The sequence below is a fragment of the Garra rufa genome, chromosome 10, assembly GCF_049309525.1.
Source record: "Garra rufa chromosome 10, GarRuf1.0, whole genome shotgun sequence".
Taxonomy (NCBI): Eukaryota; Metazoa; Chordata; class Actinopteri; order Cypriniformes; family Cyprinidae; genus Garra; species Garra rufa.
The window spans coordinates 45,811,850-45,835,203 of NC_133370.1; the positions used below are offsets into that span (position 1 = coordinate 45,811,850).

The 23,354-nt window shown below is 34.3% G+C and overlaps 1 protein-coding gene across 1 annotated transcript in view; it reads right to left on the minus strand.

The window, feature by feature from the left end:
* rock1 (Rho-associated, coiled-coil containing protein kinase 1) overlaps positions 1-23,354 on the minus strand; it is an 88,524-nt gene that overhangs the window by 43,870 nt on the left and 21,300 nt on the right. Inside the window, exons 2-6 of the mRNA XM_073848328.1 lie at positions 7,775-7,856; positions 5,827-5,927; positions 3,749-3,886; positions 1,274-1,449; positions 1,080-1,164 (exon numbers count right to left, since the gene is read on the minus strand). Coding sequence (XP_073704429.1) covers positions 1,080-1,164; positions 1,274-1,449; positions 3,749-3,886; positions 5,827-5,927; positions 7,775-7,856 — 582 coding nt within the window. The remainder of the gene's footprint in view (positions 1-1,079; positions 1,165-1,273; positions 1,450-3,748; positions 3,887-5,826; positions 5,928-7,774; positions 7,857-23,354) is intronic.

Here is a 23,354-nt window from a genome sequence, read left to right on the forward strand (position 1 = left end):
TTTTTTCAAACCAGGGAAGTGACGTCGACGTGTCGCCATTTGTAGTTTTTGAGACTAGTAGGGATCGGCTAAAACGTGTTTTTAAAACACTCATGGTGGACTTACAAATGTTCTGATGCAGCGTTTTGTGAGTACATAACCTATTTACACTACTGTACAAGTTTGGTAAGATTACTTGCACGTTTAGTGGTGCAATTTACGAGATACATCACATGTACCATTCACTCCTGTAACAAGCAATTCGAAAACTCTAATATCTCCATAAATGTTTGACTATGGTAAAAAAAACTTCGGATGGGGTATTTACATGGGCTTCGGAGTGCATAGCAATGAAGTCAATTCTACTCCGAACCATCCCTTTAAGTATTCTTTAAGGAATCATTATGTATTCTATGTGATTATTAAACATCAAAAGGCATTGATTGAGTTGAATAAACCGTTTTGTTTTTGCACATTCTACAGTTTGTGCTTTCAGAAAAGTTCACTGTCAATGAATACTGTGTATTCATGTCAAGCACATGCATATGAACTACTGTTGATGCATTATGAATGTCAATTGTGTTTTTATTTTACTGTTTTAGATGGATGTGAGAGCGCACATTTGATTGCCCATGTCTTTTGGAATGAGCGGCTGGCTATAGAAAGGCAAAAATATTTCAAAATAAGATCTCCAGTGTAATTCAGGCTTGTTTATAATTAAAAGTCCTGTATTAGGCATGAAACTTTTTCTGGTAAATTCTAATCATTTGACTGAATGCAAACTTTTGTAGCGTCTGTCACTGGAAAAAAGTCAAGATTTGTCATGTTTTTTAAAAAAAGTCTCTTCTGCTCACCAAGCCTGCATTTATTTAATCCAAAGTAAAGCAAAAACAATAATATAGTGAAATATTTTACTATTTTAAAATAACTGTTTTCTTTTTGAATATATATATATATATATATATATATATATATATATATATATATATATTTCAGCATTTATCTGAAAGAGAATCTTTTGTAACATTATAAATGTCTTTATCATCACTTTTGATCAATTAAAGCCACTGAAGTTGTGTAGTTTTGCACAGCCCCAGTACCTTGTTCATTTTCATGCAGGTCCCAAAGTCTGCCAACTTCAAGTGGCCTGCCTTGTCTAGCAACATGTTGTCAGGCTTCACGTCCCTGAGACAAATGATAAGCAAAAATACACACAGAGGTTATTTTAAAATTTTGAAGCAAGCAAGCACACCAGCAAAAACAATAAAAGGGCTATTTAATGTATGAATGAGACCTGTGAATGAAGCCCATGGAGTGGATGCAGTCCAGTGCCAGCACAACCTCAGCAGTGTAGAAACGAGCCCACTTCTCAGGCACATCATAGTTGCTCATTAGGTTGACCAAGTCTCCACCTGGCATATACTCCATCACCATGTAGAGGTAGCGGTCGTCCTGGAATGCATAAAACAGCTGGACCACAAAAAAAAAAAAAAAAAAATTCATTATACTCATGAATACAGCTAAATGTTTTGCGAAAATATATTTCATAAAAATTAACTTAAAGGGCAAATAGAATTAAATTTTCCTTTTTTTTATGCCTTTAGTTTCTAACCTGAAAAGTAGTGCAATCCAGCCTCGAAGGATTAGTTCACTTCCAGAACAAAAATGTACAGATAATGTACTCACCCCCTTGTCATCCAAGATGTTCATGTCTTTCTGTCTTCAGTCGTAAAGAAATAGTTTTTTCGAGAATAAAACATTTTAGGATTTCTCTCTATAAAGTGGATTTCTATGGTGTCCCCGAGTTTGAACTTCGAAAATGTAGCTGAAACACAGCTTCAAAGGGCTCTAAACGATCCTAGCCAAGAAAGAATGGTCTTATCTAGCGAAACGATCGGTTATTTTTGAAGCAAAAAGGATTATTGTGCCCCATTCCGCCCCCTTACCAGTACGCTTTTGATTCTCCATAAAAGCCTAATTTCACATGCAAATCAGCAAAATCATGTAACGTGACTTTCGTAAAACGGGACGTGCTTGATTTGTTAATGTTTCTTTGATTTGGTGGTTTTAATAGCTTGTGCTGTTCTGTGTATGCGCTCAGAGACGGAGCAGAACACGAACATGTAAAAGTATCTTTTAGCTCAAGGTGCGCACCTAAACGGTCAAATACACGCAACAATATTTCAAAAGGAGGCGCTTGGTGATTATTCATGTAAACCCTTGTCAGTTATGTCTTAAATGATCATAAACCGTTGAGAATAAAAATACGTGTGTAACAGTATATTGGATCCGTGTGGCTCTTAAAGCGACAACAAATAATATTCCTTCTTCCGTCTCTGTGCTTAATATTAATAAAACGTAAAAATACAAAGAGAAAAATCACTCACTGCTCTTGAATGAAGGACTTTTGTAGTTTTAATAAGAAACAAAGCATGTTTAAGTAATACACTGAAGACGCTGTTTTATTTTACATTCAAATAATTCCATTCAATTTCTGTAGTAGGCTGTTAGACTACTTTAGACTTGCATAAAAGTATTCAGTATTTTTTATTTTATTTTATTTGTATCTTTTCTGCTGTATTGCTATCTTTAAATTAATTACTAATATGTGACCCTGGACCACAAAACCAGTCATAAGGTTAAATTTTACAAAACTGAGATGTATACCATATATCAATAAATAAGCTTTCTATTGATGTATGGTTTGTTAGGATAGGACAATATTTGGCCGAGATACATCTATTTGAAAATCTAAAACCTGAGGGTGCAAAAAAATCCAAATACAGAGAAAATCACCTTTAAAGTTGTCCAAATTAAGTTCTTAACAATGCATATTACTAATCAAAAATTACATTTTGATATATTTACAGTAGGAATTTTACAAAAAATCTTCATGGAACATGATCTTTACTTAATTTCCTAATGATTTTTGGCATAAAAGAAAAATCAATAATTTTGACCCATACCACATATTTTTGGCTATTGCTACACATATACCCCAGCGACTTAAGACTAGTTTTGTGGTCCAGGGTCACATATAGCGTTTGGGACCTGGACATAATCATGTTAAATAATCATGATTACAATATTGACCAAAATAATCGTGATTATGATTTTTGCCAAAATTTGAACAGCACTACTTTTTAAACCTCAAATACTCGTCTTGTATCGTCTCTGCAATGTGCAATGCAGTTAGGATATGTCTTCAAAATAGTTGCTGTTTTACCTTTTTTCGTAAAGGGCGTTTGATCTTCTGTGCATGTTCACTTTGTAAACACTGGGTCGGTACTTCTGCAGCGACGTAGGATGATTTTGAAGGTGGGGAAGAAGATGGGACTTTTTCAACATACCCTAACTCTGCATCGCAGAGACGAGACGAGACGAACATTTGAGGTTAAAAAGTATATAAATTATCGATTTGTTTAGAAAATAACCAATCGTTTTGCTAGATCAGACCCTTCTTCCTCGGCTGGGATCGCTTACAGCCCTTTGAAGCTGCATTTAAACTGTATTTTGGAAGTTCAAACTCGGGGGCACCATAGAAGTCCACTATATGGAGAGAAATCCTGAAATGTTTATCAAAACACATAATTTCTTTACGACTGAAGCAAAAAAGAACATCTCGGATGACAAGGGGGGTGAGTACATTATCTGTAAATTTTTAATTTGGAAGTGAACTAATCCTTTAAGGACAGTCTGAAGGTCTGAGCTGAGTTTGGTGGCTGTAGCTGTAAAGCTTTAGAAGGAATGAGAGTAAGTTGATTCATACCTGTACTACCCAGTTACTGTTGGCGAAGGCCATGATATCCCTCTCTTCCCAGAAGAAAGCAGAGTCCGACCTCTTGATCATCTCAAACTTGCTGAGCAGCTTCATGGCGTACACTTTCCTTGTGGCTTTGTGCCTCACCTACCGAACACAGAGAGAGGAAACATGAACAGGGCTTGTTATTTACTTTACCGTCACTGAACTATGACACTGAAATAAAGTAAACAGTATAGGATATACTACTACTGTATGTTGGCACACTAAGACAGGCTGCGCATAATCTAGTAGAAACTGAATAGAAATGATGATTCGTCTAAAGAAATATTTTTAATGTTTCTGAATAAGTCTTATGTGCTTATCAGTTTCATTTATTTGATCAAAAACACAGGAAGCAAAAAGTAATATTATGAAATATTATTGCAATTTAAAAAAAATGTATTTCTTAATTTTCATTAGATTTTTTTCTGGATTGTTTGAATAAAAGGTTAAAAAGAGCAGCATTTATTCAAAGTAGAAATCTCTTTTAACAATGTAAGTCTTTACTATCACTCTTTATCAGTTTAACACATTCTTGCGGTATTAATTTCTTTCAAAGAAAGAAACAAAGGAGGAAAAGGTTTACTAAAGGTAGTGTATATTATTACAAAAGATTTCTATTTTATAATAAATCAGTATATCAGACTGATTTTTGAAGATTTTTTGCTGAAAATTCAGCTTTGCACCACAGGAATAAATTCTATTTTAAAGTATATTACAATAGAAAACCACTACTTTTCTTAATTTTCATCAGTCATTACTCCAGTCTTCAGTGTCACACGATAGTTCAGAAATCATTTTAATATGCTGATTATTATTAGTGTTGGAAACAGTTGTGCTGCTTAAATTTTTTTTTTGGAACCTCTGATACTTTTTTGTGGCTTCTTTGATAACTAAAAAATTAAAAAGAGCAGAATTTATTCAAAATAAAAATCTCTTCTAGCAATGTAAGTCAAGGAAAGAAACAAATGTTTTTTTTTTTACTGACAATAGCGTATATTGTTTTTAATGATTTATTCATCTAGTCTAGTAAAGTCTAGTAAAGCCCTGTCACAAATAAACCCAAGCATATGTGACTAAATACGCACGCATCTTATTGCTCTATTTAAAATATCATTAACTACCAAATGATTTTGCACTCCTGACAGAAATGAACAAATGTGACACTAGACCACAAAACCAGCCAAAAGGGTCAGTTTTTTAAATTGAGATTTATACATCATCATTATACATCTGGAAGCAGAATAAATAAGCTTTCCATTCATGTATGGTTTGTTAGGATAGGGCAATATTTGGTCAAGATACAGGTATTTGAAAATCTGAGGGTGCAAAAAAATCTAAATATTGAGAAAATCGCCTTTAAAGTTGTCTAAATTAATTTCTTAGCAATGCATATTACTAATCAAAAATTAAGTTTTGATATATTTACGATAGGAATACCTTCATGAAACATGATCTTTACTTAATATCCTAATGATTTTTGGCATAAAAAAAAGATCATTTTGACCTATACAATGTTTTATTGGCCATTGGTACAAATATACCCATTCTACTTTTGCTGACTAGTTTTGCACTGTGACATGTTTTAAGATAAAAATAGTGGGCAAATATCAAAGCTACATAAATAATAATGTTTTGGTAATAGCGTCCCTCAGTGTCCAGTGTAACGTAGTTTTAGCTACGCATCTATTATATTGCTATTTTAAAAAAAATGCACATCATAAGCAAAACTTATTAACTAGTTGCTTATTAGCATGCATATTACTAGTATAATTGCTCTTTATTAGTACTTATAAAGCACGTATAAATGCCTCATTCTGCATGACTATATTTTAGATGCTTTAATCCACCCCATCCCTAAACATAACCTTAATAACTATTAATAAGCAACAAATCAGGAGCTTCACGGATGTTAAAATGAGTCAGTTAATAGTAAGAATTGGTTCCCACACTAAAGTGTGACTAAAAAAAATCTAGGTGATGGTACATATTACAAAAGTGGAAGTAACAGCAGCATGAATTATGACAATCCTCAATACGCTTACCAGCTGCACTTCTCCAAATGCCCCTCGTCCTATGACCTTTACCACTTCATAGTCCTCTGCTTTCATACGCAGCTCCCGAATTTTGCTGATTGTGTCCTTATCTAGAAACAAAAGCATATGCAAAATATTACCCATAGTGTATATAAATTGTTAAAAATCTATTGGGGCATGTTCACACAGCAGCAGAATATGGTTGACATACAGCTCTGTTTCCCTAAGGAACAGATAACATTCAATTAGATTTGGTCTTTGCTGAGCAACAGGGTTTCTTTTCTTACTTAAATGAGTCACGCTTGTCGCAAGTATGAACAGACTGCCAAAGGGCAACCGAGTGCAACAGATTTATAAATACAGCAGAGAAACAATATTATTTGGATCATATTCATTTGGTAAAGAGAAGCCAGCATCTGAAGTGATTCGTAGTTATGAGAAGGGATAGAAGAAATCCCACACTATCCGCAGAAACATTAGAGAAGGATTTATGGATATTTGCCATGCTGGACAGTAAGCAAAACATTTCGGGGGAAAGAAAACAGTTGCATGTCATGGAGAACTACACTGATGCCAAGCAGCAAATCAGTCAGAGGAACCATCGTTTGCACAAGCCTAACAAAATTGATTGACAGATGCATCATGATTCTTTTTTAAAGATTAGATCAAAAGTTAAAGTGAACAGGGCATCTGCAGGGTTGCACGTGTGTGCAGCTGTGCGTGACTGCGATTAAATGCATTTGCAAAATTCATGTAAACAATTAGTTATGGAGTGTAAACAGACGGGAGAAAATATCTCCTAAGTCAAAATAGATCTATGCATGTGCATGAAACCTTGACCTGCTGCTGTCTAGGGAAAAATACTGCTCACTTCTCTTTCTGGAAACCTTTGGGATACTTAAAGCAAACTTGGATACTGAAAGCACTAGCATTATTAATGACAATTTACTCTGTTTTTTAATCATTTAGTTAGTTTAAAATTGACTTTATAGAGTATATTTTTAATGTTTAAATTTGCAGTTTGAAAAATGCTTTGAATGTAATGTACTTTCATAATCAAGATGAATGAAATTACTTAAAATTACTTAAATTCAATAACACCTTTTTAACATTCATTTTTAGTATATAAAAAGGTATGTTTCCTAAATTGCTGTTTTTTAAAAAAATATTGGACACAGACATTTTGATTTACTGATTCACAAAAATCAAATGTAACAACTCTAAGATTGTTTGCTTACTCTTTTAATGCCCTCACACTTGCAAACTGCAAAGCAAGGAAGAAAAAATAAATTAAATGCTCTCTCTCTTAAATGCTGAAAGCTTTGCATCACAGGAATAAATTCTATGTTAAAGCATATTAAAATAGAAAAGCACTATTTTAAATTGCAATAATATTGCAATTAGTCTTTCCTTTTGCAGTTGGAGCAAATGGGAATGCAAAAATTATTTCTTATGGTCTTCCATTTTTCTCTATGGACGGTGACCCTTGTATGGTTACTTCCACATTCCAAATTGGAAATGTCAAAAGGGTTCATTGTAGTAGCTATGTTTTTCCGGCGAGTTGGCCCGAGTCCAAAAAACCCTCCCAATTCTCTATTACTCCAGATCCCAGAAATGGTTTAGGATCTAGAATACTCCCTACTTCAGTTTGAGTCTATGGTAAATTTAGCATGTTTTATTATCAGCCAGTTCCCTTCTAATAGTAACAGCAGAGTTAATAGCACAGCATAAACAGTTTACTACTTAGAGTAATAAAATCTGCACTGTGTGAAAATCATTCCATTGAGAGAGAATATGACGTGCATCTCCACCACGCAGTGCCGAAAGCCCTTTTGTTAACTGAATACTTGGACAAACAAAATAGTGTCTGACTGGAAGTACTGACCCAAAACCAATTCCCATTCACAGCAATCACTTTGAAAATCTATGGACGACGAGCTCCAGACAAAATACTTACATCTATTCAAGAAGTTATCGATGCTTTTGTTTTTCCTCAGGGCTGGAAAATCAAGGTCATAAACCAGAGCATCCAAACTGTCCTGGAAAATAAGAAAAAAACAGAAGTATTACTTCAATGAAACGTGAAATCTGCGTCTTCTGATCATTAGTCATCATTTTTACACACTATGAAACAATATTCTTGCAGGATCAGCCAGAAATGTACAACTTCACAGCAAGCATCCAAACTAAAATGAATGAATTTGCAGAGTCATCTCATAAAATCCAGGGTAGATACTGAACATACCAAAGCATAGCATATTGTAAGCATATTCAAAACTCTAATTCATCATGTTCAAAGCACAACCACTTAAAGTATTAAAGATCAAAAGATCACTTTAAGTTGGAGCTTCACAATGAAATGCTTCAAATATATAAGACGATTTTTGATAGTGAACGATTATAATGTCTCCAAAATCTGCTTTTGAAAAAATATCATAGTATCATGCTACAGCATGCCTCCTTCTTAATATAGGCTTAACGAGACAATGCATTTATTCGCAATCACAAAACTTCATTATTTGTATATGTTTTATAGCCTTGTCGGTTAAACAACTTTATTTCGACTGCGTGCTAAAAGCCTGTCAAACTGTGCCTGGTTACTGGACTAAGATATTTTTCGTGTCTGGTTCGCTAAAACTGTCAAAAACACACAAGGATTACATATAAACCAGTGTTGTTTTCGTCAACGATGACGATGACGAAATCATTTCGTTGACGCCACTTTTTTCCATGACGAAAACGAGACGATGACGAGATAAAAATGGCTCGTTGATGACTAAAACATGAGACGTGTGTGAGTTTTCGTTGACGAGACGAGAATAGACGAAAATGTTAGTGGGTGGTCCGTCAGACGTTTAAAATGCATGACATTTCTGCTTATTGTGCATGCCAATTAAAACCGAAAAAAGTACCTGCCGCTATGGCAAGCCGTTTCAGCATTGAATGCTCTTTGCCATACTAGTATGGCAAGCCGTTTTAGCATTCCATCCTTGTTTGTCTTTTATGTTTTAAAACATTCCTTCATTATTGTAATTATTGGTAAAAAATAGTCGATCCGTTAAATAGTCGATTTTCACATTGTGTTGAACTATAGATCTGCTATTTTCAGAACTTATAAGTAGAGGTCGACCGATATTGGTTTTTACCGATAGCTAGGTTGGACCACACTGGCCGATACCGATTAATTAACCGATAGTTTTTGAAAATAGATACTGAACGGCAACTAAAATACTGCTCTGCTAGTTTTAAAAAAGTAATAAACCATACTTTGTAAATTAATAAAAATATTAATTTTAATTATATATTGATCATTAAAGTTATTTCATAGTTCATTAATGTTAACAAAATAACACCCTAACAAGGAACAACACTTCTATTCTACAGCTTTCATCAATCTTAGTTGATGTTACAAATGGGCTCATTGTAAAGTGTTATTTCATATTAACAGTAGGGGTGGGAATCTTTACATTTTAACAATATTTAAAATTGCAGTTTCTATGCTTTTTGTTTATATTTGGAATCTCTGTATGTTAGTACTCCCTTATTAAAATTAAGATTCAATTTAATTACGATTTTCAATAACAACTAAATATAACCATGCATCACATTCTCAGTTTTCAATATTACTGCACATGGCTACATTTTCATATACATTTTATATAATTTATTTTGAGCAAAATTTACTTTATTTTTTTATTATATAAGCAGGCTACTTTTAAACCAATTACTTATTTAAAATAAGTGTTCTTTAAGTATCCAAAAGTTAACAGACAGTAGTTATTTTTTCCATTCGTTTGATTATTACTGATGAGATCATTGACAGTGGCCGCTTTAACAGGCTGCATTCAAACGAATGCACAGATCTATTTCGATACATCAGATGCCCTGCTCTGAAAACATAACTGACTGTATGTACATCAGTTTCGTATAAAAGTATTCGAAATGGCAAGTGCATTTAACCGCATCTGCAATCAAGCTTTTTAGGACGAACAAACACAAATTGCAAGTGAAAGTCTGTCAGTGCGCGAGTTTTGTGCATCTAATATACTGCATTACAAACGGCAGAAATGAAGGCACATGTAAAGTAAAAAACTGCGGGTGGAAGCACGCACTGTCAAGCAATGCACACGAGTCTCACAGTGCAAATTCTGTGCAATGAAGCCAGCCGCATTTCAGGCGCTCACGCGTGCCATATGCGGGGAAAACCACAAGCTCCTTGAAGAGAGGGTTGTGATGCATTGGATGCAGCGCTGCGTTGCGCGGACAACTCGCAGGTATCTAACACACACAGGATGCGTCGTGTAGTTCAAGCAGAAATCTAAAACAGTTTATTTAATCACCAAATGGGCAAATGTTTACTTCAAGAATGATCAAAAAAGCTGCAAAGATTAGTTTAAACAACAGATCAAACGGAAAGAGAAAGTACGATCTATATTGTTGTAGCCATTTAAGAAAATGTGTTATCTGTTTTATATTTATGTTTAAATATTATTTGTTTGTGTTTTGTTTCAGTTTAATCTGTTAATTACGAAAGAAGTGTGTGTAATTTGTAAATGTCATAAAGGACGTGGTATGAATTAGACGGCAATACACCGGGAGAATTGGAGAGGGTCAGACACAATTGTTGACCACTTCCACCTTTTTATTTGTGGAAAATCCCTTTTTAAACGAATTTCGTTTTGTATAATTTTTATCTTAATTTTGAATACATATTTTTGTTGGTCAGTTATTAAAATCAAGTAAGAACAAGGAAAATTGCATTGTGAAATAAAGTGCGTAACAAGAAGCAAACCTACCATGCTTCCGCGGCCTGAAGAAAAGGCTAAAACATAAATTATAGCTCTATATGAAGCATACAGACTTTATTAGAGCTACAGAAATACGAATTTATAACTTAAATGCACAATCTTCCAGCAGGGTCAAGCCTTTATAAACATTAACAACAATTTGGGACAGATATGTAATGTAAAACGGTGAATGGCGCGCTGTGGCGCAGCAGGATTCTGTAGGCTGAATGAACACGGTTTGCTTTCTCACATCAAGTCTTTAAATCTGCAATTTTGCTGGCTACCAATATGACCAACTGGATATAAATCAATGCAAATATATGGTAACAATCTGACTTAACCTCTCATACTCTATGACAGCGGAGCGTGAGCCGCTTCAGCAAAGAACGCAATCCGGAAAAACTATCGGCATGGATTTTTGCCGATAACCGATAGTTCAGCCAATCAACTATCGGTGCCGATTAATCGGCAAAACCGATACATCGGTCGACCTCTACTTATAAGTGACACTACCCAACAGCAAAATACTTACTGACCTACATTAATTTGTTAAAAGACTACTTTTTCCCCTTTTTTTGACTAAAACCTTTTTGACTTTTCGTCGACTAAAATTGGACTAAAACTATCACATATAGAAGTGACTAAAATTTGCCTAAAACTAATAACCATTTTAGTCCAAAAGACTAAGACTAAGACTAAATCTAAGATGGTTGTCAAAAACAACACTGATATAAACGCAGTTGGTTATGTCTTAAGTGAAAGTAAACAGCTTAGATGCATGCAGCTCTTAAAGTGACAGAACTACACATGCTGCTGATTGTCATTAAAGGGACAATTCACCAAAAAATTACTCAGATGGTGCCCCAAACCTCTATTAAATACAACAACCTGACCTCTCAATGGTGCGACTAAAAAAAAAAAGAAGTTTGCACTAGTGCAACCAGCCGTTCGAGGGCGACAAAAAAAAACGACTACATGCAACAATGAAAAAATACTTAGGAGCACCATGTGAGACTGACCCGATCAGCATATTTGTGTTTGCGCTCAGGGGAGCTTCAATGGTTTCTACGTGTTTTTGCAACGTTGAGTAACGTATCTCAGACATTTCTCACGAATCCTTTCATAAACAAAGTGTAAAGAGAGCGTAAATAAGAGATTGCTTGTGCAGTATGGAGTAACGTTGATTGCAAACTAAGATGAGTGACAGCTTTAATCATTTTTTAATAAGGGAGTTTGTAAATGAGATATTGATTTAATACAACAGTTCAATAAACAAGAAGTAAATATTAAGTGACTTAAATTGTTTGATTATAACACAATTGCCTTATTTTGCTCTATTTCGTCGTCAAAATTAGTCTGAAACGAGTCACAACTGAACCACTGTGCATCTCCATTCAAACACAGCGGCGTTTCGTTTATGAATGAATGTGCGTTTTTAAACAAATCTAGTGAAATTATTTAATTTCCCATTTATAAAGACAGACACTTGCTTTATTCTAAATGAACCAGCCTTTCGAACGAATCAAATGAATGATATGATTAAGTAATTAAATCAGTGTCTTGACGCCACCTGCTGGCAGATCTTTTCAGTTATTTAAACCATTTAATTTTTCTGTATTTAAAATTTTATATTTAAAACATTAATCTCAACACGAATTTCTGAATTTGATTGCACTGATGCCACCTCTGAGCCTCATTAAACATGAAAAGGTAAAAACAAAAATAAAATCACCTGTAAATCACTTTAAGGAATCAAATATCACCTCGTAATGGGAAGGCTAATTTTTTTACCAGATTTTTTGATTATTGTTTAAAATGTGCTCCTGAAATTTTGACTGTGCTCCTAAATTTTTTAAGTGCTCCTAACGCTCTGACACGGAGCCATCAACCACCCAGGTTATGTCAAGCCCTGGTCCGGAGACGGCATTAGACAACGAGCCACATACGATCGAGTCAGTCAAGCCAGAGCCAGAGAAATTTTAAGTTTAAATTTCAGCTCAGTGTTTGGTTCTTGTAAAATTGTGCTTGAAATAAAGAACTTTATGTTGACCAGATTGTTAGTTAATCATTTACAAGTCAATGTTGCCTATATGGACAGTGTTTAAAAAAAAGGGAACTTGTAAAACTGAGGTGTTAAATGCGATTCGGTCGAAAATTTGGGTGCACCTAACTTTCGTGTTGGGCGCACCAGTGCAACCAGTGCAAAAAGTTAGTCTAGAGCCCTGGTACATCAAAAATAAAGTTTGTTTTATTTGTATATTATGGGTATTTGTAACACAATTCTTAACAAAGATGAAAAAAATGACAAATATTTTCATATTCGCCCAATTTAGCCTAAACATTTGCCATTCTTTTTATTTTATATTTTGTTACCTTGTAAGGCTTTGGTTTTAAACTAGGGAAATTAGTTTGGCTGTGCTGCTCAGACAACTTGCAAAATGTGACCCTGGACCACAAAACCAGTCTTAAGTCGCTGGGGTATATTTGTAGCAATAGCCAAAAATACATTGCATGGGTCAAAATTTTTGATTTTTCTTTTATGCCAAAAATCATTAAGAAATTAAGTAAAGTTCATGTTCCATAAAGATTTTTTGTAAAATTCCTACTGTAAACATATCAAAATGTAATTTTTGATTTGTAATATGCATTGTTAAGAACCTAATTTGGACAACTTTAAAGGTGATTTTCTCAGTCTTTTTGATTTTTTTGCACCCTCAGATTTCTGATTTCAAATAGATGTATCTCAGTTTTGTCAAATTTAACCTTATGACTGGTTTTGTGGTCCAGGGTCACAAATAGTAAAACCAACATGACAAAGAATCTTGATAAAATCATGATATTTTTGAAAAAAAAAAAAAAAAAAAAAATTATTTTTGCCTTATCGCCTTATCGATTATTTTTCACATAATAGTGAAAACAGTGCCACAGCAAAAACAGATTTGTGATCAATTGCAAATGCAATTGTATTAAAAAGAAAGAACTGAAATGTGCACGTGAACAGAAAGCTGCCTGTCAGTGTGGGAGAAGCAAACTGACTTCTCTTTCCTGGTTTATCATTGTTTCAACAATGCACAAGCTGACAATGAGTGTGTCACTTGCTTTGTAAAAGACAAACCAATCACTAGTGACTTCACTAACATTGTAAATGAACCTGAAGGAACATATTTAAAATAATGCTGAAGCCTGAGTCAGGTTGGTCTGAATTGAGGCTGACCACACGGCACGCTTGACTTAGACATCCAGGATTACATTAGATTAAGATTAAGCCTGTTGATGTCACTTATGCCACTGCTAACCTGGTTAGATCGGTCTGCAGTTTCTTAACCATGGGCGTTTATACACTACCAGTCAAAAGTCTGATCATTATGATTCTGTTTTTTGAAAGAAACCTTTTCTACTCACTAATGCTGCTTTTATTTATTCCAAAAATACAGTATAAACAGTAAGACTGTTAAATATTATTACAATTTAAACTTCCTTCAGAATCAGATTTTTAGCATCATTACTCCAGTGTCACATTAACCTTCAGAAATCATTGTAATAAAATTAACTCTGGCTGGTAAACGCTGAAAGCAGAAACATCAATGTAGTGATTTTCTGTAAAAAAAAAAAAAAAAAAAAAAAAAAAATTGAATTCTAGGTTGCTGTGCTTGTTTGTAGGGCTAAACAATTTGACCAAAATTTTGCAATTATATATTTATAAAGCTATTCAGATACAACAAAATAATAATAAAGAATAACCTTTTATTACTGTGTCATTCCATTTCAAATCAACCGAATTTAAAAAAAAAACTTCTTGATTTTGCTAATATTTTTTCTGAAGAAAGATAAACATGTATAGTGACGAAAGCCAAAATATTAAATATCATGGATGAATATTTTCTGAGTAATCCACTATTTTGTAGAGGGGGGTCAAAACGGCGATTTTCATCTGAGATTTAGAGCCAAATTACAAGGGGGTAAAAACGACTCCAGAAAGATGGCAGCAACATAATGTTATTTTTACACAGAGATTAGTAGGTCTGTTAGTAAAATCTGTTGACTTTAGCAAGCTTTTGCCAATTATGTGCCAATGTTGAGCATTCAAAAATTGGGAAACAGCACTTTTTAAATTTTTCTCCCCAAAGTCTGCATGCCTGTATCTCAAGAAGTATTAAAGATATCTTAATGGCCTTTTAGATATTGTCTTAACAAACTTTGCTTTCTTTGGTTCTCGAGATGGCTGCAGAGTTAATTGTTAAAATGTACACATTTTCAATGGTCAAAAACCAAATGTGAAAATCTTATTTTCTTTTAAAGAGAAATATCTGAGGAACAAAAAATATTTGAAACTAGAAATGTATCTCAGTTCCTTCCGTCAAAACAACTGCATTGAACATGCCTGTCTAAGTGCCATAAATATTAATTTAACTCAAGAAGGATTAAAGCCATTTTTAAAACGATTTTAGATTCTAGTTCTTAATAAACCTTTCATTTAGAATCTTTATTTTAAGGCCCCATGTGGCTCATCCATGACATTTAATATTTTGGTTTTCATCACTATATATGTCTATCTTCCTTCACCAAAAATATTAGCTAAATCAAACATTTGAGGCAGGGACCTCTGGTTGAGTTGACACGGAATGATCCTACTATTAAGTTAGTAAAATAAAATTAAAAATTACTAAATAAAAACAAATAAATAAAATAATATTCAAACATACACTATTTATGGCTTAATTTCTTCATTTTCAAACTGCCACAACACAGTGCCGTGCTTCACTCCAAAACATACAGTGCATATATTTATTTAATTAAATACATTTGATAATCACACTAAAGCCATATTGTGATTTCGGTTTTATTTTGTCTAATTGTGCAATCCCTCTTTTTTGTGCATTCTAAGCCTTAGATTTAATGTTGTTCCTTCTTGACACCACAATAGTTTATGAAGCTTCTCTTATTAGCCGTCATTAAAACAGTGACATGAACAATTCAACACTTCATTTAAACTGCTGATAAAAACAGGACGTGCAGATGCGATTTTTTTAAAAAGTATCACGTGTTTCTACAGATGTAAACAAGTGAAATTTAAGACTTAAGACCTTTTTAATACCACCTTATGTGAAATTTAAGACCTAAACCGGTAATGGAAATACACATTATATTACATACACAAATGTAATATTTATTGTTTTTAATTTAAAGAAAACTAATTTCAAATGTAAAAAGAAAACAAAATATCCCCACTAAAGTACCACATCAACAAGATTTTTGGTGGTCTAAACAATTTTTTTCTGAAGCAATTTTTCATCAGCTTTTACATACTTAAATCTGCATTTTTTTTTACCTTTATAAAGGCCCATTTTGTTTTTACTTTTGAAATGTATGCATCACCTTTCATGTCAAATTATTTGTAAATTTATTAATAAATTCTATAGGGCTGTTACCAGTCAGATTAAATAAGATACAAATAAGAAATTGTTGTGGGGATGCATACTTTTAAACATACCAGTAGGTGGTAAGTTCCTTAATGAGTGAGTCATTGAATCATTTATTCAACTGATTTGTTCAAAACTCTGCATCATTTAGTAGCAAAACACCACCGATTGTTGCTTTCGTTAGTGAAATAGTACTAAACTGTACAGAACAAAATCTGATTATAAACAGTCATTAGGTCCGTCAGACTGAAAATAATTTTGCGGTAATGTGACCTAAAATATGTAACACCCATCAAATCTGAATTTAAGACATTAAGACCTTTTTAAGAAATTTTATCAGGAAAACATTATTTAAGAAATTTTTTAGAGATGCATGTGCTTGCATGATAATGCAATGAGATTCGCAAAATGCAGGGGATCTACCATTTGATTTTTGATGAAGGTTATTTTTTGTTAATAAAATATTTTTTCTTTTCACTAGACGTGAGAAACAAAATCAAAAATCATTCAAATGTAAACGCATTTTCAATTTTGAAAATGTAACCGTTAAAATCAATTATTTTCCAAACTCTGTACGAACTCTGCGATAATAACAAACCTCCCCATTCAGTAATGTATGTTTGCATAACATCCTGCCACAGAGAATTCTGGACGGCCACAGTCGCATTCCGCAGCAGGACTGTACACGTCAGAGAGCTATTTTAAGAATGTGGCCAAACAAGCTCCCAACAAAGTGGAGGAAAAAACAGCCAAGACCACAGTCAGAAAGTGAAGAAGACCTTATTTCTAATTAACACCCTTCAGGAGCCATTGAGACGTCATTTAAAGTCTGAAAAAAGGAACAGAAAAGGCAGAGCATGTCAGAAGGAAAACATGAAGACTGAGAAGAGTTTCTAAAAACAGGCCAAAATCCAAGGCCATAATACAGAGAGCAAAAACAAACAGACCTAGTTTCCATTTTTACATGTCTCTAGTAACCTTAGCAATTATAGATTTGACTAGTGTTGTCAAAATGACCAAAATACTGGCATTGCGATACAGTATACCGGTAATACAACTCAATTCGGTACTCAATTAAAAGTGTTTGTTTTTAAAGTGTCCCATGTGTACCCGTAACCAAGATTGCCTAATCTCAAAAAGTGCTGATTACAGCATCATATTTATTTGTATTTACTCCCGTCGCTTTCAATACAGCCTTGAGCACACGATGGCCTTTTAAGAGACGTTTAAATGAGTCAGTGAGCAGAAGAAATCTGCTCAAAATGGTTTTGTTCAGCATGAGCTCCCTGATTGAATCACACTTTCACGCATCCTGCTTGCTTTATAAACGATAAAATGCAGACAGAATGTGAATAAGAGATAATTGTTGCATTGATTAGAATGGAAGTTTTTGCAAAAGTGCGGAACTATGAGCTCACCGCAAAAACACACAGTGCAGCTATTTTTAATAAAATGAATAAAGTTATGGGTGCTCCAATTGATCGCTCTGGGATGTTTGAAGGCCGATCTCAGAAACCGATCGTTCAGCACCGAAGCGCTGAATGTTCATTAAGCGAAAAGGCTGAATAAATTATACCGAACAATGACGTGACGCGATCAAATAGTGGCGCGCAATAATGCAGCAAACATCTCGGCAGTGTGGAAGCATTTAAAACTGTTTGAGAAAGACGGCATCGCATGTTTTCAATGAGACCAGAAAGGGCTGGTTGTTGCCGCTTACTGTATGATGACTGAAATGGCGAAATAGCCTTAAACCATTAGTTAATAAACTACAGAACGTTATTTTGTCTAATACACGCACAAATTGCATTTATTCAGACAGCGCTGGACAAGCTCCTTAGCCAGGGTTCAAAGTCCAAAGCGCTGAAACAGCTTAATGAGAATTATTCATAAATCTGCTGCTGTCAGCAAAAAGTAGTACTGAGGTCTTCATGTGGGTTTTCGCCAAAATAAAAGTCAATTTGCAGATTTTGGATGGATAAATTAAAAGTAGGTCAGTAAACTGAAATCAAAAGGAGATACAGAAACATGTCTGTAAATATTAAGCAGCAAAAAAGACTACTTAAATATGAATCCGTCTCTATGTCTCTGTGTGAATGAATGGTCCAGTGTTTCGTTTACTACACACATACTGAAGCGCTCACTGTGTTTTCAGCCTCTGCTGCCTCAATATATATGAGTCAAAAACACAATCTCCAGAACTGCTCTTAGAGTCACTTCATCAGCATTTTATCATTTCTTTTGACATATACATCATATGTGACCCTGGACCACAAAACTAGTCATAAGGTTAAATTTTACAAAACTGAGATATATACATCATATGAACGCTCAATAGATAAGCTTTCTACTGATATATGGTTTGTTATGATTGGACAATATTTGGTCGAGATACATCTATTTGAAAATCAGGAATCTGAGGGTGCAAAAAAGTCAAAATACTGAGAAAATCACGTTTAAAGTTGTCCAAATTAGGTTCTTAATAATGTATATTACTAATCAAAAATTACATTTTGAATTATTTATAGTAGGAATTTTACAAAAAATCTTCATGGAACATGATCTTTACTTAATTTCCTAATGATTTTTGGCATAAAAGAAAAATCCAAAATTTTGACCCATGCAATGTATTTTTTGCTATTGCTACAAATATACCCCAGCGACTTAAGACTGGTTTTGTGGTCCAGGGTCACATATATGAACAGAAACCTTCACAGCAACACATTATAATAAACGTTTGGTTTAACTTGAAGAAACTGTAACTGAAATATGTTATTTAATGTACTACTACTAATAATACACTTATTAATACAAATGATTTAAGGATTGTTAACAAAGAAAAAATAACCTGAATTTATTTAGTGCAAAAATGTAAATACACAAAACTATTTAATTAAGATTAATTATATGATTATTTAAATTTAATGAATATTAAAATGCAATCCACAGGGTTCCCAAATGTCAAATGCTGAACAAAATCGGAATTTCCATTACCTATAATGAACAGATTCATCCAACTGCAAGCTTTATTTATTTTTTACAGACGTTTTCAGTACAAAGCACACATATACACTCTTTTTTTTTTGCTTTTACCCATTAAACGCACTTTGGTATTTTTCTGTACTATTTCTTCAGAAATTAACTTTTTAATTTATTAACTTATAACTTATTAACTTTTATGCTTTCGTAAGCATAACCTAACCATAACAATAGGAAAAACATGTGAAACAAAGCAATACAAAGACATTTAGAAAAACTGCATTTTGATAAATGGAAACAAAACATTTAAAGCAACAAACAAAAACCGCTGATATTTCATGACTTGGACAAAATAAAAATGGAATTCGTTTCAAATTCCATGATATTCCAGAAATTCCATGACCCATGGGAGCCCTGAATCCATAAAATAAAATAAAATAAAAATCCATGGAATTCAGTGTAAAAAATAAAACCAAACTTGAGGGGAAAAAAAGAAAATATTTTATAGGGCCTTAGAAATTAATTTTTTTGTTAAATTATGCAAATTTCATGATTTCAATTAATTAGACAAGCCTTTTGGTAAAAAAAAACAAAACAAAAAAAACACGGAATTTAGGAAAAAATTAAACAAAATTCATAGGGCCCTACATGAGGGTGAGTAAATGATAGTGGACTATTAATTCAAATGCTATTTTTCCACTACAATAAATAATATAATTAATTAAAAGGTGAAACATGCCCTCTAATAAAAACACAGACTATAAACTGTTCTCATGTGTTGTGTGTTGTGTCATCCTCACAAATAAACGGACTGTGACACTGCATGATTGACATGCATAATTCAAGTCACCATGAAATCAAAATTGGCAATTCCTAATTTTTTGTAGAATACTTTGGTGGTTTTGTTATGTGTTCCTGTATATTTTCTGTGTGTGAGTGTCTTTGTAAATGTGACTGTGTCTGAACTGACTGGAACTACTAGCGCATTAAAGAGAGTTTCAACGCTTACCTTTCAGCAAAATTGGAATCAACATCCTATGTGTCTTATTAAATTTTAACAAAATGCATAAAAAGAAGTCAAATGTGTGTATGCATGCAGTTAGAGATCAAATTCATCAGAAACAGAAATTAGAAATGTAATCGGTGCAGTATTAGGTGATATAGGTGACAATGATGTAGGCCTTCTTAGTTATCCCTTTTGATCTCTGAGCATTTGACATTGGGCTGCTCGATTTTGGCAAAAATCATTATCACGATTATTTTGGTCAATATTGCAATCACGATTATTTAAACGATTATGACAGGGTCCAAAACTTTAAATAGTGATTAATTTAAAGATAGTAATACAGTGAGAAAAAAGATACAAATGAAAATAAAACATTATGCAAGTCTAAAGTAGTCTAACAATACTACAGAAATTACATGTAATTATTTGATTGTAAAATAAAATAGCGCCTTCACTGTAATAGTTAAACATGCTTTGTTTCTTATTAAAACTACAAACGTCCTTCATTCAAAAGCAGTGAGTGATTTTTGTCTTTGTATTTTTAAGTTTTATTCATTTTTGGCACAGAGATGGCAGAAGGAATCTTATGTGTTGCGCTTAACCACACAGATCCAATATACAGTCGTGGCCAAAAGTTTTGAGAATGACACAAATATTAGTTTTCACACAGTTTGCTGCTAAATTGCTTTTAGATCTTTGTTTCAGTTGTTTCTGTGATGTACTGAAATATAATTACAAGCACTTCATACGTTTCAAAGGCTTTTATTGACAATTACATGACATTTATGCAAAGAGTCAGTATTTGCAGTGTTGGCCCTTCTTTTTCAGGACCTCTGCTATTCGACTGGGCATGCTCTCAATCAACTTCTGGGCCAAATCCTGACTGATAGCAACCCATTCTTTCATAATCACTTCTTGGAGTTTGTCAGAATTAGTGGGTTTTTGTTTGTCCACCCGCCTCTTGAGGATTGACCACAAGTTCTCAATGGGATTAAGATCTGGGGAGTTTCCAGGCCATGGACCCAACATTTCAACGTTTTGGTCCCCGAGCCACTTAGTTATCACTTTTGCCTTATGGCACGGTGCTCCATCGTGCTGGGAAATGCATTGTTCTTCACCAAACTGTTGTTGGATTGTTGGAAGAAGTTGCTGTTGGGGGGTGTTTTGGTACCATTCTTTATTCATGGCTGTGTTTTTGGGCAAAATTGTGAGTGAGCCCACTCCCTTGGATGAGAAGCAACCCCACACATGAATGGTCTCAGGATGCTTTACTGTTGGCATGACACAGGACTGATGGTAGCGCTCACCTTTTCTTCTCCGGACAAGCCTTTTTCCAAATGCCCCAATCAATCGGAAAGAGGCTTCATCGGAGAATATGACTTTGCCCCAGTCCTCAGCAGTACATTCGTCATACTTTTTGCAGAAGATCAATCTGTCCCTGATGTTTTTTTTGGAGAGAAGTGGCTTCTTTGCTGCCCTTCTTGACACCAGGCCATCTTCCAAAAGTCTTGGCCTCACTGTGCGTGCAGATGCGCTCACACCTGCCTGCTGCCATTCCTGAGCAAGCTCTGCACTGGTGGCACTCCGATCCCGCAGCTCAATCCTCTTTAGGAGACGATCCTGGCGCTTGCTGGACTTTCTTGGACGCCCTGAAGCCTTCTTAACAATGCAGTGGAAAGTTTTTATTTTTTTTTCGGGATTAAGTTAATTTTCATGGCAAAGAAGGACTATGCAATTCATCTGATCACTCTTCATAACATTCTGGAGTATATGCAAATTGCTATTATAAAAACTTAGGCAGCAACTTTTCCAATTTCCAATATTTATGCAATTCTCAAAACTTTTGGCCACGACTGTACTATTACGCGCGTATTTTCATTCTCAACTGTTTATGGTCATTTAAGATCACACATGAATAATCACCAAGCGCCTCATATTGAAATATTTTTGTGTGTATTTGAGCATTTAGGTGCACCTTGAGTTAAAAGATAACTTTACAAGTCCGTGTTCTGCTCCGACTCTGAGCGCAAACACAGAACAGCGCAAATTTTCCTACGCGCTATTAAAAACACATCAAAGAAACATTAATAAATCAAGCACGTCCCGTTTTATGAAAGTCACGTTACATGATTTTGCTGATTTGCATGTGAAATTCGGCTTTTATGGAGGAGCAAAAGCGCACCACTGGAAAGGGGGCGGAATGGGGCGCAATAATCGTTTAATTTCGATTACTGCATTTTCATGATCGTTTGAAGGAGAAATCAAAATCGAAACCAAATTTCGATTAATTGCACAGCCCTAATTGGACACCTTTTTACAAGCGCTGTTGTGTTGTATTATGGAGTGAAGTGTTTTTAGTGTGAGCAGTGGGCCAAAACTACAGCGCTCCAGCAGCTTCACTCAATACACACACAAACAAATGCTCTGCAGCTCACCGGTAGCGCAGACACTGTGTGACGCCATTTGAACAGTGAAAGTTTATTTAACCTGTACCCATTGGTTTATGTTTAGACACATGCGAGAATGCACTTCCTTCACAAAAAGCTTAATGATACAGAGAGAGAGAGAGAGAGAGAGAGAGAGAGAGAGAGAGAGAGAGAGAGAGAGAGAGAGAGAGAGTTGTACTGAATCACACTTAAAGATTCTGCAGCTTGTTCAAATAACTTTGTTAAAATGAGCTAAAGCAACACAAATCTTCAATACTTTTCTTAACCAAAATGCATTTTCAATCAATTATTTTTGTACAAATGTAACCATTTTGAATGCATACATGAATGATTTTTGTTGACATAACTAACCAGGCAGTGGGTCTGTAGCTCCCAGCATGGTTGCCATTAAGTGTTATTAAAGTTTTGTTTATATAATGTTGTAGTACCCAATAAAATTTATGGTCCAAGCACCGAAAGTCTACAGTGCCTACTTGAACACCGAAAATATACATAAATCATCATACTTGCATGCAAGTTTCTACTTGCATACTTGAACTTTACACTTACTGAACTGAAATTACATGAGCAGAATAATTTTGTGTAAATTGCTCATAAAGTTGTTCCGACGTACATTTTGAGATAATAACGTTGGTACACAAACATTTTTTTTTTTACACCTGCTCGCAACCACTTGTACATGGATTATAAAACATCTGAGCATTTTGTTTTCTTTCAGGCAATCTGATGACCCTGAATTTTGGTAACACTACATGTAGTAATATTTAATGTTAATTTGCCCAAACAGCTAGTCTATCTTTAAGATACTGAGGTTAAACTTATTTGGCTTCCTGTCCGCGCTGCTTATGTGCTCTGGCGGTTCATTAAATAATTAGATGGTTTCACTCTAGGGCTGTCA